The sequence below is a fragment of the Myxocyprinus asiaticus genome, chromosome 36 (assembly GCF_019703515.2).
Source record: "Myxocyprinus asiaticus isolate MX2 ecotype Aquarium Trade chromosome 36, UBuf_Myxa_2, whole genome shotgun sequence".
NCBI classification, from domain to species: domain Eukaryota; kingdom Metazoa; phylum Chordata; class Actinopteri; order Cypriniformes; family Catostomidae; genus Myxocyprinus; species Myxocyprinus asiaticus.
The window spans coordinates 33,588,785-33,605,445 of NC_059379.1; the positions used below are offsets into that span (position 1 = coordinate 33,588,785).

At 35.4% G+C, this 16,661-nt stretch overlaps 1 protein-coding gene across 1 annotated transcript in view; it reads right to left on the reverse strand.

Annotated features, from left to right (window-relative positions):
- pcdh15b (protocadherin-related 15b) overlaps window positions 1-16,661 on the reverse strand; it is a 423,399-nt gene that overhangs the window by 157,937 nt on the left and 248,801 nt on the right. Inside the window, exons 20-21 of the mRNA XM_051673714.1 lie at window positions 8,054-8,359; window positions 3,225-3,452 (exon numbers count right to left, since the gene is read on the reverse strand). Coding sequence (XP_051529674.1) covers window positions 3,225-3,452; window positions 8,054-8,359 — 534 coding nt within the window. The remainder of the gene's footprint in view (window positions 1-3,224; window positions 3,453-8,053; window positions 8,360-16,661) is intronic.

Genomic DNA, 16,661 nt, shown 5'->3' on the forward strand with positions numbered 1-16,661 from the left:
TAATGCTGAAGAGAGAGATCCACCAATCAGAGGATTTGCTGTTACTGTGGAAATTAAAATTGCAGCAAAATCCATGTTTAATAGCCAAATTCTCAGTGAAAACCTACACTACCCATAATCCTGAAGAGAGATTTACTGTACATTTACATTTAGTAATTTAGTAGACGTTTATATCCAAAGCGACTTACAAATGAGGAACATAACAAGCTTGTTATGACTTTTGAATTTGTCATTCAAAAGTCAACAATATCTGCAGCATCGCACTGCCAAGTTCTCACAGTGGCAAAGATTCTAGCGCAAAAGAAAGAGACAGACAGGGAATGTTTTTATTTATTCAAAAGACGAGTGTCTTTTATCATGGAAAGAAAATTGCAGTAAAAATTATTTTAAATAGTTGAATTCCTGGTGAAGATCTGAACTACCCATAAGCCTGAAGAGAGATTCACCATGCAGAGCAGTCAACCATGTTACTCTCAAAATGAAAGCCATGGCAAAAGAGTTCAGCAGCGACAATCCATTGAAATGAAGCATTGCGAATGACATAATCAATTAAGCCTCGCTACAATCTCAATGTATATTATATATATATATATATATATATATATATATATATATATATATATATATATATATATATATATATATATATTGCAATAACCTTAAAATATATTTTATAGTTATTATGAATTAAGATAATTCAATAGTTTAATATTGTTTAATATTTGCAAAGGACATAATGGAATCAGTAATTACAATACAATATAAAACTATTAACCTATAGTCATTGATTATTCATATAAAAGCACTGTATTTTTTACAACAGAAACAAGAGCTTAATTGGTAATTTGTTAAGCTTGGCTTCTTTTTTTTTTCTCCCCAATTTGGAATGCCCAATTCCCAATGTGCTCTAAGTCCTCGTGGTGGCGTAGTGACTCACCTCAATCCAGGTGGCGAAGGACGAACCTCAGTTGCCTCCACATCTGAGACCGTCAATCCACGCATCATCACGTGGCTTGTTGAGCGCGTTACCGCGGAGACGTAGCGCACGCGGAGGCTTCACGCTATTCTCCGCGGCATCCACGCACAACTCACCACGTGCCCCACCGAGGGCGAGAACCACAGTATAGTGACCATGAGGAGGTTACCCCATGTGACTCTACCCTCCCTAGCAACCGGGACAATTTTATTGCTTAGGAGACCTGGCTGGAGCACGCACTGGATTCGAACTCGCGACTTCAGGGGTGGTAGTCAGCGTCAATACTCGCTGAGCTTCCCAGGCCCCCAATATTGATTTTTTTTTTTTTTTATATGATGTAATTTGCATTGCTTCATGGGATAAGTTAATTCCCAAATTTAAGTTCATTATATTATACTATTGGTTTCTTGTCCTCAACTGTCAAATACTTTTAGCCTCAAACCAAAGTTTGTAATGTTGTGCTTCATCAGTTTTGTTTCATGGCTTACAACTCGTTTTTGAATTCTTTCTAAAACTAGTGCTGCAATTAAAGTGAACAGTCACTGTTGCACTTCACTGCTAAGGACATACTGTATCTTTCATTGTGAATAGAGTGGATGGCCGTGAATATTGATGCCACTGGTGATTGCGGAAAACAGAAGAGATGCAATGCGAACTAATACACTCAATAGAGAAGCCGTCTATAAGCCAAGGAGAGGCCAGACAGGTTCAGATATCCAAATTACACCCCCCTCCCCCTGCCAGTCCCCCCAACCTTTGTCCTTCCTGTGAGTGTGCTTATTCAAGAATGTCCTTGGGACTTGAATAGCGACTAATAAAACGTTGCTATTTCTCACATCACCAAAATAAAAGGTCTCAAGGAAAATACTTTGGAGGGAAATTGCTAAAACTAAATTCTCTTATTTTTACTTTACCTCTACAGATGAAAAATAAAAGGCATCTGGTATTATTGCAGTGGTTGTCACACATTAAAATGACTATGTTGATGACGCACACAAGATCAATATTTCTTTTAATATTGCTCACGCAAATCAATGTCACTTTTTATAAATGCATTTATTTTAGATATTTTAAAAGCCATTTTACTAAACAGTAACAGTCACATCGACTTTTCATTATTAAATAAAACAGCAAAAAAAAAAAAGAAAAAAAAGAAAGAATAGCAGTATTCATTGTCTTTTTCAGAAAAATGTTTTTTTTTTTCATCCAAAAAGTTACACAAAGCTAAAAGAAAATCCAGTTTTAATGTTAAATTGCTTTTTTTCCCTCCCCTTTTGTAAGTCGCCATGGACAAAAGCATCTGCTGAACGAATAAATGTATTTTTTAATAACTGTTCATGATTTTTTTTTTTATTTATTTCAAATGTCTCTCTAGTTTAAAATGGGGGGTGTGACCAAATAAATTGGGAACCACTGCCTTCAATGAAATATGCAAGGGAAGTGTTTCTGCAACGGTGCTTTCTCGCTGGGACCGTTTTCTCCATTGGGACGTTGCCTTGGGGCCTATATAACCTACATCATAATCACTCTGATATCCCGAGCATTCATGCATCAGGTAGCACACTCATTTTACTTACGCTTTTTCATTTTCTACAGCAACTAATTATCAGTTAGCCACAGCGTGCACATAAGGAATATCAATACATATTCCAAACACAGACACAATTAGGTGTTCTTGGGAGACTTGAGAGGACATAATAAGCTCTATGTTTCCTTGCATGAAAGTGTTTTTGCTTAAACACTTTTCCTTTGAAGCTCAAGCTGAGGTGGAATTGGTCACACTGCAGGCTGTTTGCTAACTAAAACTAATGTTAAAAATACGTAAACCTAAAATATGACAGAACACTGGTTAAATGTCTAAGAATTATAAACACTCTTGGATTATGTGCTCTAGCTCTCTTGTCAAAGTCTTATTAGAGAAGAACATAACACATACTTTAGACACTACATGGTCAAAAGTATGTAGACACAATACTGGTGTAATGATATAACCTAAAGGAAGAGTCGCTGAAAGAATCAGTGAGCGAATCTGAACAAATCTGGTGAATTGATTCAAAAGAATCAAGTCTGGAATGAATAAAAAATGGGATGAATCAAAATCCCCATCACTAACATAGACAGGCTACCGATGCTACCGAAGCACTGCACAGTGAAAGCAAGAGCAAGGCATACGATAATTTCTGGAAGGCCTACATTTCATTTGTAAATAGACAGATTAATCATCAGGGATATAGTGATTGAAACTTACCATTACAGTGACAGTAACAGAGGCTAATCCTGGGGGCATGTTCCCACTGCCTCCATCCACTGCCTCAACCACAAAGGTTTGTGATGTCCCATTGGGTAAAAGTTTCTCGAAGTCAAGTAGACGAAGCACCCTCAGCTCCCCGGTGTGGGGGTTCATGGCAAACAGCTCCCGTGCGCTCTCTGTCCTGATACGGTAGGTGACGTTTGTGTCCAGATCGGGGTCCAGTGCCTACATAAGACAATCATTACCAAATCATTTCCAATGAATAATTCAACTCTCAACATCAATTAAACTCTCAAACTTTGTCTGAATAAACTACATGAGTAGGTTACATTAATGATTACAAACAGATCCAGTAGTGACCCTGAAGCGATGAGTGAATTAGAAAGATATGCTTCACTGCCAGCCAGACACAGCACAGCTAGAATTGAGGAATTAACCAATACGGCTACTGTATGAACAGGCCAAAAGAATACAGGTTTTTAAAGGAATATTCTGGGTTCAAAACAAGCTGAGCTCAATCGACAGCATTTGTGGCAAAATGTTGATTATCACAAAAAAATATTTTGACTCGTCCCTCCTTTTCTATTCTTCTTTTTTTTTTTTTTTTTTACAGTGTGGCACTTAAAATGGAAGTGAATGGGGCCAATTTTTGGAGGGTTTAAAGGCAGAAATTTTGAAGCATTTAATTTGAAAAAAAAAACACTTACATTAATTCTTCTGTTAAAACTCATATATTATTTGAGCTATAAATTGTTTAAATAGTAATTTTACAGTTGTTTTAGGGTTTGTTGACATTACATTGTCATGGCAATGAAGTTGTAAACCTAAAACAAAAAAGGTAAGTGATTTTATCACACTAAAATCATGTTTACACGCATATTGTTTGTCTTGTGGCAATACTTTTGAAAAAGTGAGTATTTTAACATTCAGAAATTGGCCCCTGTTCGCATCCATTTTAAGTGCCTCACTGGAAGCTCGATTTTTATTTTTTTAAATTTTTTTTTTTAGAAAAGGAGGGACGAGTCAAAATAATTTTTTGTGGTATAATTATCCTGTCGAGTGAGCTTAACTTGGATTGATCCCGTTACATTCCTTTAAGATGTTTCAAGGAGGAAGAGTGTAAGTTATGAGGACAACCATGTGCTCGTGGTCATATACATCAATCAGCTTCAACATTAAAACCACCTGCCTAATATTGTGTAGGTCCCCCTCGTGCCGCCAATGGCATTCTGAGGTGATATTCTTCTCAGCACAATTGTACAGAGTGGTTATCTGAGTTACCATAGACTACGAACCAGTCTGGCCATTCTCTGTTGACCTCTCTCATCAACAAGGCATTTCTGTCCACAGAACTGCCCCTCAATGGACATTTATTTTGTTTTTGGCACCATTCGGAGTAAATTCTAGAGACTGTTGCATGTGAAAATCAGCAGTTACAGAAATACTCAAACCAGCCCGTCTGGCACCAACAATCATCCATGTAATTATCATCCAATTGTGTAGCAGCAGTGCAGTACACAAAATCATGCAGATATGGGTCAGGAGCTTCAGTTAATGTTCACATCAACATTCAGAATGGGGAAAAAACGTGATCTCAGTGATTTGGAGCGTGGCATGATTGTTGGTGCCAGATGGGCTGGTTTGAGTATTTCTGTAGCTGCTGATCTCCTGGGATTTTCATGCACAACAGTCTCTAGAATTTACTCAGAATGGTGCCAAAAACAAAACAAAAAACATCCAGTGAGTGGAAGTTTTGTGGACGGAAACGCTTTGTTGATGAGAGAGGTCAACAGAGAATGGCCAGACTGTTTTGAACTGACAAAGTCTACAGTAACTCAGATAACCGCTCTGTACAATTGTGGTGAGAAGAATATCTCAGAATGCTTTTCTGAGATGCAGGTTGGCGCTGTTTTGGCGACACGAGGGGGACCTACACAATATTAGGTAGTTGGTTTTAATGTTGTGCCTGATCGGTGTATAAATATAATATATATATATATATATATATGAAAATATAAAAGCAAGCAACATTGTGAATATTGAGATTTTAGTTGGCAACAAAGTTTCCTAAATAGTGTCTCATTAATTATATGACCTTTCCTTGTCTTGTGAAAAGGATGAGAGCGACAAAACAGTGACATTTAAACTTTGGTACTCAAACTGGAATTGCTGAGTTTCATTCACTTCTGCCAGTGAATCAATTACAGCTGTCCATTTCATTCACTAGATTTAAAACTCTGATTCGATGACTGCATCATCAGCCAAAATATGCACAAAAATCAATAAATCATCACAATGTTTTAGTTAAATTATTTTAGGTAAATACTGCTGTTTGCTGATATATTGACGGATAAAATGAATATGCTTCAAACTCATTATTATGTTCATTCTTCCAAGTGAAAAACAGTGTGGAAAATATGCCTTTGTTGGCTTTAACTTGATCAAATTAAAAAGTTTCTTCTGATAAAAACACCCTTTGGAATATTGAGATATGCAGTACTCTATTTCAAATATTGTCAAAAGATTTAGATGTTTTTTTTTATTTTTTTTTTAGCTATATCGCCCAGCTCTAGTTATAATGCAGACAATAAAAATATAATAATAATAATAATAATAATAATTCTTAAATGAATTTGATACAATGCAAATAACTATATAATCGTATATATATATATATATATATATATATATATATATATATATATATATATATATATATATATATATATATATACGTGATGCAAATTATGTTAAAAAAAAATAATATTTCTAAATATGCCACTAATAAAATAACTGTAACTTAAATCCATTTATTTACTTATTTGGCAAGTAGTTGTGAAAACACAAACCATAGGTAAAATTCAGATGTTTCTGGAGACACTGTGGTCTCTTTATTCTCACATAAAATACATAATTTCAACTTTAAATACATTTTTGATTTCTATATATTTACTTATTTGGCAAGCAGTTGTGAAATAAGCGGGATACTGAGCAGTAAGATGGTAATTGTTTGCAAAAGAACGCAACAGAACTCTGAAACAAACCGAAGATGTAATTTTGCTGTGTCTGGAGACTCCGCAGTCTCTTTCTTCTCACATAACAAAATTTCAACTCAAATCAATATTTAATGTCCATTTATTTGCCAAGTAGTCTTGAAATAAGTGGGATGATGAGCAGCAAGATGGTCATTTTTGCCAAAAAAAAAAAAAAAATACCAACAAAACTCAGACGCAAACTGGAGGTTGAATTTAGCTGTTTCTGGAGAGTCTGCGGTCTCTTTCTTCTCACATAATAAACATAATTTCAACAATTAATATTTTGTATACATTTAATTCTTTATTTGGTAAGTAGGCATGTAATAAGCAGGATAATCTACAGTTCATTTTCGCAATATAAATGCAGATGGGGTGGTCAGGACCCCGACGTGAAGCGAACTGGCTGACTGTATCTTTTGCTGACATATCTTTTGCTATTGACATTGAAGGCTGTGCGTCCAATCAAACTTTATGGTTCTCTGCCGCAGATTAATTTGTCTGTTGATAGAAGCTAGTCAATTTAGACAGGATGTCAACATGGATGCCAACATTTCACGCCCTGATCTTTGAAAACCATGAACAAAACTATACATAGAACAAGAAAACACAACCAAGACTACATTAAATCTGTGTTCGCTTGCATTGAGAATAAATGTAGCTTGTGACCACAAAGTATTTTGAGTGGTGAATTATTGGCAGCAGAAAGCATGAAACCATCGAAATTCTAAAGACATTTAGAAACCAAAAAGTAATTTTTAAAAGTACGCATTTTTCAAAAGACAGCAACATGATTTCAACACATCACAACAAATCACCAAAACAGTGCATTGCCTAAAGCGCAAAATCCCACTTTTGCACAGTAAACAATTTTGGTACTGTGTAGGTTCTCCACTTGATGTCCAATGTAAAAACATGGGCCCTGAAGCAAAACCAGTTGGAAACCACTGATAATGTGTGTATGTGTGTAATGCTGTCATTGTGTGTGTGTAGCTGAAATGGCCACTTATCAGAGGGAGAAATCAGGCAGAAAGTAGAAGCTCCTGCCAGTGTTTAATGACAGAACCATAGCTTTATGTTTGGCAGGGAACATAATAGAAAAACCTTCACACTTTTAAAATTCACAAGTAGATTAAAGCAATTACCCTGCTAAAAAGACAAGCATCACTGTTCAAAGTATATACTCCAAGTCTTCTGAAGCCATAAGATAACTTGGTGGGGGGGGGGGGGGGGGGGGGCAACTTAAACAAAAATATGTGGAAGTTTGTATGACATTCAGAGCTTCAGAGCAGAGAGAAAGATTTTCAGGGAACAACAATTAAACTTACGTCTGTTACTCACAAAGCAATCGGATGACTTCTGAAGAAATAGAACTCACAAGTCATGTTTATGGTGCTTTCACTGTATGCTATCATATGGAAAACAACATCTCAGACAGTCTTCAAAATTATTCTTTTGTGTTCCACAAAAAAAAAAGAAAAGAAAGTCAAACAGGTTTGGAATGACATAAGGGTGAGTAAATGATCAGATAATTAAAATTTTTGGGTAAACTATCCCTTTAAGCTTCTCCTTTTAGCAGGGTACATGCATATTAGCCGTTTTCTAAAGGTCCCTCAACAGAGACAAGTAAACTGGCTACATATTCCACATAAATTAACTTCCATTCAGAAACACAGCATGAATTCAAAACGTATCTTGTCAAGTTTAGAAAGTGCGCAAAAAGTGTTTTCCAAAGGCTAATTTGTTCACGTCATGTTTTCGTGAATATTCATGTTATGTCTCTGTGTAACTCACACTGATATTAAGGATGACCATGCCCACTGGGCTGTTCTCTGGCAGAGTTGCATGATATGCAGACTGGGAGAACACCGGGCTGTTGTCATCCACATCCAGAACTGTGATGGAGAGTGTGAGGGTGGTCCGGCGAGGGTCTTTGGCTCCATCCCAAGCCTCCACCACTAAATCAAACTGTCCCCTCTCCTCTCGGTCCAAAGGCACAATGGTGAAGATGCTGCCATCAGAGCTGATTCTGAATAGATCAGTGTGACTGACCAGTCGGTAACGCACATGCCCATTAACACCCAAGTCCAGATCAGTGGCCTGCATGAACACAAACACACACACATTTTAATTATTGTTTTGACACTATCAATGCTACAATGGCACAGTAGGTATCAAATATAGGATAAAAAGGCTTCTTATTACACATTATACAATACTAAAGAATACCTTGTTAATGATTTCATTTTCCGTTTTAGTTACCCCAGCAATCTGTAACTGTAACCCTCAAACTATCTATGCACATGCCCCAGACTCCCAAACATTAACATTAGTAACTGGCATTTGTTCCCAAGCTGACACATATCATATATCAGACAGCTTTACTAAAGTAATATTAATCAGAACGGATTGCAGAATTAAATAAGATTATCCGATTCATCATTTACTCACCCTCATGCCATCCCAGATGTGTATGACTTTCTTTGTTCTGCAAAACACAAATAAAACATTTAAAAGAACATTTCAGCTCTGTTGGTCCTCACAATGCAAGTGAATGGTGACTTTGAAAGCCCAAAAGGCATTAACCAGTGGTTAAATCCAAATCATCTGACGCGATATGATAGGTGTGGATGAGAAACAGGTAAATATTTAAGTCCTCTTTTAACTCTAAATCTACAATTTCACTTTCACATTCAGCCACCTACTGGTTGGGGCTGATAAAAGGTGGAGATTGATAGTACAAAAGGACATAAATATTGATCTGTTTCTCATCCACACCTATCATATCACTTCAGAAGATATGGATTTAACCACTGGAGTCATATGGATTACTTTTATGCCTCCTTATGTCATTTTTGTACCTTCCGAGTTCTGGTCACCATTCAGTTTCACTGTATGGATCTACAGAGCTGAAATATTCTTCTAAAAATCTTAATTTGTGTTCTGCAGAAGAAATAAATTCATACACATCTGGGATGGCACGAGGGTGAGAAAATGATACAAGAATGTTTATTTTTGGGTGAACTATCACTTTAAATAGCTTAAATTTAGTTACTTTTTGTTTGCAGCCTGAAGTGTAGCTAAATACTAATTTAAAAGAGTAACTTGACTTTAGTTTATCTATTTTAGGTTATGAGCAGCTTGTAGCTTGGGAAGCAACAGTTTCGAAGGAGCTTTCCGAACACTGTCTGACACACACACACACACACACACACACACACACACACACACACACACACACACACACACACACTCAGTTGTTTTACTAGCAGGGTGATGAAACAATCAACAAAAATGCCAGCAACATTTTCGACTTCCTGCAGTGGTCAGACTGGTGCACAGTGCTGTTCTATTCCGTCTCTTTTAGCTCACAGACACCAATATAAAGCCTGCCAACAGTTTTTAATCATAAAGTTAAGAGCTGGCCTGCAGGATGTACAAATGGACCATCAGGACAGTAAAACATCCCTTCCCCACCACAGGCTCACAAGTTTCTCCACTTAGAGCCCCCTTAAATACCAGCTTTAATGGCATCAAACACACTCCCAACTGTGTTATCTGCTTATTATCACTCCAGCACTTGTGCATGAAAGCACCTCTTTGACACTTTAGCAAAGTGCTTTTGTGGTGCTCTGATAAGCAACAAAACAAAGTGGCCAAAGACTGGCTATAAATTTTACAGACATAGATAGATAGTGTGTACTCTCCTTAGGCAAAGGGTAGGGCCAAAACTCAATTACTTTTGCCAAAGCTAAAACCCGAAGGGGCCAAACAGTGATGAAATAGTCAATGACAGACTCAACCTTTTGATAGACAGGTCTTTGAAGAGGCTTTCTTGACATTCTCAATTCTTAAAAGAACAATCTACAACAATCAAGCACCAAAATATGTATTGAAGTCAGGGACAAAAGGTTCATTCAATGTTTACTTCAACTGCTCGCTTTATGAATGCTATTTCAAGTTTTTGCACAGAAATGTGTTCCATGATATGAGGCGTTTCATATATAATTAAGAGATCAAATGCTTTAAAGTGATAGTTCACCCAAAAATGAAAATTCTCTCATCATTTACTCCCTCATGCTATCCCAGATGTTCGCTCCCGTTTGCTCCCACAAGTTTCTATCCTGCATCAGCCTGCTCCCGATAAATTTTACTCCATGTTAACTTGCTCTCTATCATTTAGTTTTCCACAGAGAGCAAAAGCCATACAAATAGGCAAGTTTACACAAAGAACATTTTATTTTTCTGTTAATGCTATTACCAGATGAGACGACGTGTGAAAATGATGCCCATTTGACTTGCCTGTGGTTGGTTCCTTAACACTAAATTCACCATTTTCCAATCCCAGTATCACATCCTTTGATAACATTATGTTAATTTACATCATGTTAATTAGACTTTAGATTAAATCCCAATTATATACTTGCATAGTCTGCTCTAAATAAGGATTGGATAAATTGATGCATATACATATATATATATATATATATAATTTTTTTTGCATCCATAAATTTATATATACAGGTGCATCTCTATAAATTAGAATGTCGTGGAAAAGTTCATTTATTTCAGTAATTCAACTCAAATTGTGAAACTCGTGTATTAAATAAATTCAATGCACACAGACTGAAGTAGTTTAAGTCTTTGCTTCTTTTAATTGTGATGATTTTGGCTCACATTTAACAAAAACCCACCAATACACGGGTTTCGCAATTTGAGTTGAATTACTGAAATAAATGAACTTTTCCACGACATTCTAATTTATTGAGATGCACCTGCATATATAAAGGCTATTCTCTGACTGCCCGCTTCCACCCACAACTCACAGAAGTACCACCCACTCCCACTTCCACGAAAATGTTATCACGCGCCGCAGTCAATCTAATCAGGTCCCATGACTCCTGTGATACTTCCGTGGAATTGCAGACCTCTAGTTGAAATTTCATTTTTGATATCAAGAATGGGCATTTTCGTGACTAATGGTCTCTTTTTTTAAATCAAGGATTAACATTTTAACTAGTGCAAATGTGATTACTTATACAGTATAAAGAATTGCCATTTTTTTAAAAGGTTCACTAAATAACTTTTTGCTTGTGTCATCTTGGACTCACAGTGACACCTATTGGTGTGGATGCAGCATCATTCAAAATCAATAGAATTCAGTTACAGATGCCATTGTAGAAATGTACTATTCACAATCAGCCATGATTAATTTAATCCAAGAGTGAAAGTGTCCAATAACAAGACAGTTACTGAGATTAAGCGAGCAGTGTTCACCTGGTCATATGATTCTAAAATGGCAGCCCCCATGAGGGTGCCCCTGCCCCATGCTGAATAAAACAGCTTTTATAAGGTTACTGATATGATTAGAGTCCTCATCTCATGTGAGTGCTCATTATTTTATACATATGTTTCAAAATTACAATTAATCTTTTGATGGGGAAATAATTAATTAGTGCACCTTTAAGTGAAAACTGAATTTTATATATATATATATATATATATATATATATATATATATATATATATATATATATATATATATATAATTCATATCCTGCACATAATAAAAATTCCAAAAGAGCTTGCAATAGATCATCATTATTTTGGTTATTTGAAAATATTTAGGCTAACTGCCCTGTGCATATATATATATATATATATATATATATATATATATGAAATAGGAAAACAAACAAGACAAAGATAACAGTACGGATATGGCAGAACTTTGTGTTCGTTGTTTATCGCTTGCTAAGGTAAGCAAAAGGCCTGTAATGAAAGCATTCATCTTTTCAGTAATCAATCGAAAGTTAATTAAACTTCAATATAGAAGCACTACACATGATGCTTGCTTGCGTAGTGGAAGTCACACAGTGTCTGTAGGAACATTAGTGTGCTGCTCCCGTTATGATGTTTGTCTTAGTACACAATAATGGATTTTATATATATATATATATATATATATATATATATATATATATATATATATATATATATATATATATTTTTTTTTTTTTTTATGGAATATCATTGATTTAACTGAAGTGGATCTCCTGAGAAATCACACCTGTCTGTCTGCCTGTGTTTAGAGATAATCTGACCAGAGGACTCTCTCATTTACCCAATAAAAATGTACTCTGTGACATGTGTCATTCATTTTAAGCATGGCTAAGTCTTGCAAAAGCTATTTTTTTATTAATGTGACCAGGCAATACTGTGAATGATCAATCAGTGCACTTTATGTGTATCATGAAACTAGCATAGAAAACACAGATTTTTGGCTGTTTTCATCTCAAAACCCTATTTCCAAACTAACCTAGTTGCATGCCCACTGGCTAGAATTTTTGCACTTTGAAGAAGCAGGAGTATCAGAGTGCTTGTGGTTGTGTTTGAGGTATTTCACTCCTGAATGCTTCCAAAATTTGAGGCAACATGAAATCGGGTTCACTGAAGCTCTGTCCTTTAAGTTAACACAAAATCAAATAGAGTTCAAATAAGTCTGGACTCGTTCTCGAGGTCAGAGTCGGACTTGAGTATGGTCTCGAGTCCAGCTATAACCATAAATGGATAGCTGAGCCCCTGATATTGACACATTGATTGTGAAGGTTAAAAAGAAGGTTAAAATATCGATTTACAGGCTGTGTTGAGTTTATAGTTGCAATTTAAATTCAGATTCATAACCGTATTCACTTTCCGGTCTCAACAAATCTAGTTCAGACTCTGTATTGACTCAAACTTGATTGGTTAAAGACCAAGGCCCAGTTGCAAGAAACCCTTACGTTACGAAAACTTGAATTAATAATTGTAAGTGTATAGCCACTAAAGGGGTTTCTTGACTCTGACTTGACTAAGGTGGACTCAAACCCAACACTAAAATTAAAATGGACAGTACTGACCTTTTAAAGCACATTTCTGCCGTCATCGCATACTATTTATCTGTGCATGTTATTCCAAATAGAAAATGTTTCTCAATACTTCATGATAATTTGGGATAAATTTTAAGACTAACAATAATTAACTCACTTTAATAACTTAATAGCTTGCCTTTAAAACTAAAATAAAAAACTAAAAATAAAAATAAAAAAGTCTTGTTTTCCAATAAAAATACCTACACATGCTTAAAACAAGATACATTTACATACATTAATATATCTTGATTAAAGTATTTGTCTTATCCCAGTGAAAGATTTTTTTTTTTCTTGTTTTAAACATAATCCTCTCTAAACTTTGTGAGATTTATGCTTAAAACAAGAAAGAACGATATGCTAATGGGGTAAGAAAACTAAACTTATATCAACATATATTCTCCAAAAACAAGTCTTACTATCTCACAGTTTTAATTTTCACACAAATGTTTCTTTGATCTTATTTTTTGTCTTTTGATGGAAATCTTTCAGAAATTGAGTGAATATTTTATATTGTTATATTCATTTATTTCAGTCAACGGCAACAAAAATTTTAAGTAAAAAAAAATAAATAAAAAAAAAACGTTACTTCTGCAACAGACCAATGTTTAACCATATGTATACATGTTTTGGAAAATGTATAAAATATTTACAAGTAAAGATTAATATGTAAGATTAAACAACATGAGAAAACTTTCCTGAAAACCCGAGCTCCTGAAATAACATATAATGAATATACTGAAGTATCGGCTACATTTTAGAAGTTACTCTATTGTGAATTCCTCAAGTTAAGAATTTAGGATATTGCATTACATGTAGCGTGTTTTTTTTAGGAAACGGCACATTTACAATTCAACTTAATTGCTCACCTGATAAAGTATTGGACTTCGGACTCAGAAGACTGAGGTTCGAGCCCAGCCAAACACACAAGCTGACACAAGAAACAAAAGTATCATAAGTGACGTGGTTGCTTCAGATAATGTGCTTTTCATTACATTTTCTATTTTTGGACACTATTGGTTAGGTTTAGGTGTTGGTTTAGGGTAAGGATGTCTGTCTTGTTCATCACTCATTTGCTCTGAAGACACTAATGGTTAGGTTTAGATTAAGGTTTTAGGCGAGGGATTTATGTTTTACTCCTTGATACCTCCACCTAATATTCACCCAAAGCTGCACTACATAAGATTTTTTTTTTTTTTTGCTTCAAAGTGAACAAATTGACATTATTGTTTGAGTATATAAACAATCATTGTTCAAAACAATGTCCTTACATTACCTGAATTCACTATGATAAGCCTATAAAAATGATTTGTATTGTGAGCTGTCGGGTCGGATTTGGCTTATGGCTCACTGGCTTATGTCATCCATCCTTATTCAGAACACTTAAAAAATCATATAAAAATATGCTGGCAACTCGTGGTGGTTTGTTATCAATGTAAAAGTGCTTTGAGTGTCAGAAAAGCACTATAAGTGTCAAATTAATTAATTAATTAAAAATATGTAAATAAGAAATATTTCCGTTTTAAATGTTTAATCCTATAACATAATATCAACATGAAAATAGCATGTTATTATGACTCTGGCTCTTAATAACCCCCAGTCATGATCACACACAAGCAATGTCCAGGTAAGCTCAAATCATGAGATTCATCCGCGCAGAGGAGCAGTGCCGAATCACGACTGACGTAAAGTGTTCTTCCGCACATTGCTTGCAATTTTAAGTTTCAACCACAGATGTTGCTAGAGAGCACAAAGTTATGTAGTGCAGCTTTGAAAACATCATCTGATTATGACACCATTTCACTCGCTTTTGGTGCCTCCCACTAGACATTTTACTAGTAAACTGTGGCGAAACATGTAATAAGGCATGTCATTTCGTTTTGCAAAAATACTGCCATTATTACGTAATGTTCATTAGATCAGGCTGGTCTTTTTCTTCTTGTCTTTGTTTTGTTGATGGGATTCACAATGCAATCTTGGGAAATGTTGCTTTACGAGTAACTTTATCTTGTTTTAAGGCTTTTAGACCTTCATTCTTTGGAAAACAACACAAAAAATACTGATCAAGAAAAAGATTCTTTGCAGTGAATGATTTTCCTTTTCAGAAGCTGTTATGAATCCCTCTTACTTTTCAACCCCTCCCCTCCAACCACCTACCTTCATTCTGTACTTAATGTACTGTAACACCCACTTTTCACAATCCAATCATTTCCCAATGGATAAAATCAAGTCCCGAACTACATTTTTGTCTCATTCATTATACTATTTCACACAGAAATAAGCAAGATTACTGAAGTAAAATGGGTTGCGAATTACATTTCACATTGACTTTAAGAAGGCTGACTGTGTTAACAGGCGGGTAATAACAGTAAGTCAAGTCCTCACCATCATTTCTAATTAACAGTCAAACTTCACACCAACTTTATCTTCTCTGTTGACAACAGAAGTCCACTTATTAATTTCACAGAAATCATTACTGCATGTTTTGACGAAATGCTGACAAGTACTTCAAAGAGAACGCTGGCAGAAAATTAAGGTGTCTGCTTCGGCCCACATCAAAATAGAAAATACATGCGTTTACATAAAAGCTTTCTGATGAAACACAAATACAGAAAACTGGACAGCAAGTCAACCGACATGTTCTCCTCTCCAGACAATAAGAGTGGACTCTCTGGCTGAGCTTACCTGACTTTAAATAAGTTTAAATTTCTCATGCTGTGGCATAATTGGAGTAATTTGGAATGAGCACAGTAGCCAGTCTGTGAGTGGAACGGCAGGCTTTGCTGTGATAGTAGTGATATGGAGCTCTGTGGGCATTTATATAATGATATGGAAACCTCCACTGCTCTGCGTTAGCCGAAGAGGATGTTTAGCTAGCGTTAAGCTTTGGACCATATCCAATGTGCCTTGACGTGTCAGGAGCGCCAAATAAGTTCAGAACAAGTGGGGGTTTGCTCATCAATCTTGCCGTACTGTGCTGCACACACACACACACACACACACACACACACACACACACACACACACACACACACACACACACACACACACACACACATATCTCCTGATGTCAAGAGTTGAACAATTATAGTTAGCAGTAGGGATGGACAGAATGACAGTATATAAAACAGACAGTTCAGACTATAAATTATGATTGGATGAGCCATGTTTATGGAGCCAATATAGCGTCTAAGGTATTTTGAATCTGTGAAATAGAAACATTAATGAAAGTAAACTCTTTTCAGTTACAAGTCTCAAGTATTATTAATATTATTATTTATTATATATATATATATATATATATATATATATATATATATATATATATATATATATATATATACACACACACACACACTACCGGTCAAAAGTTTTGAAACACTTACTCATTCTTTATTATAATTTTTTTTTCTTCACATTTTAGAATAATAGTAAAGTCATCAAAACTATGGAATAACATAAATGGAACTGTGGGAATTATGCTGTGACTGAAC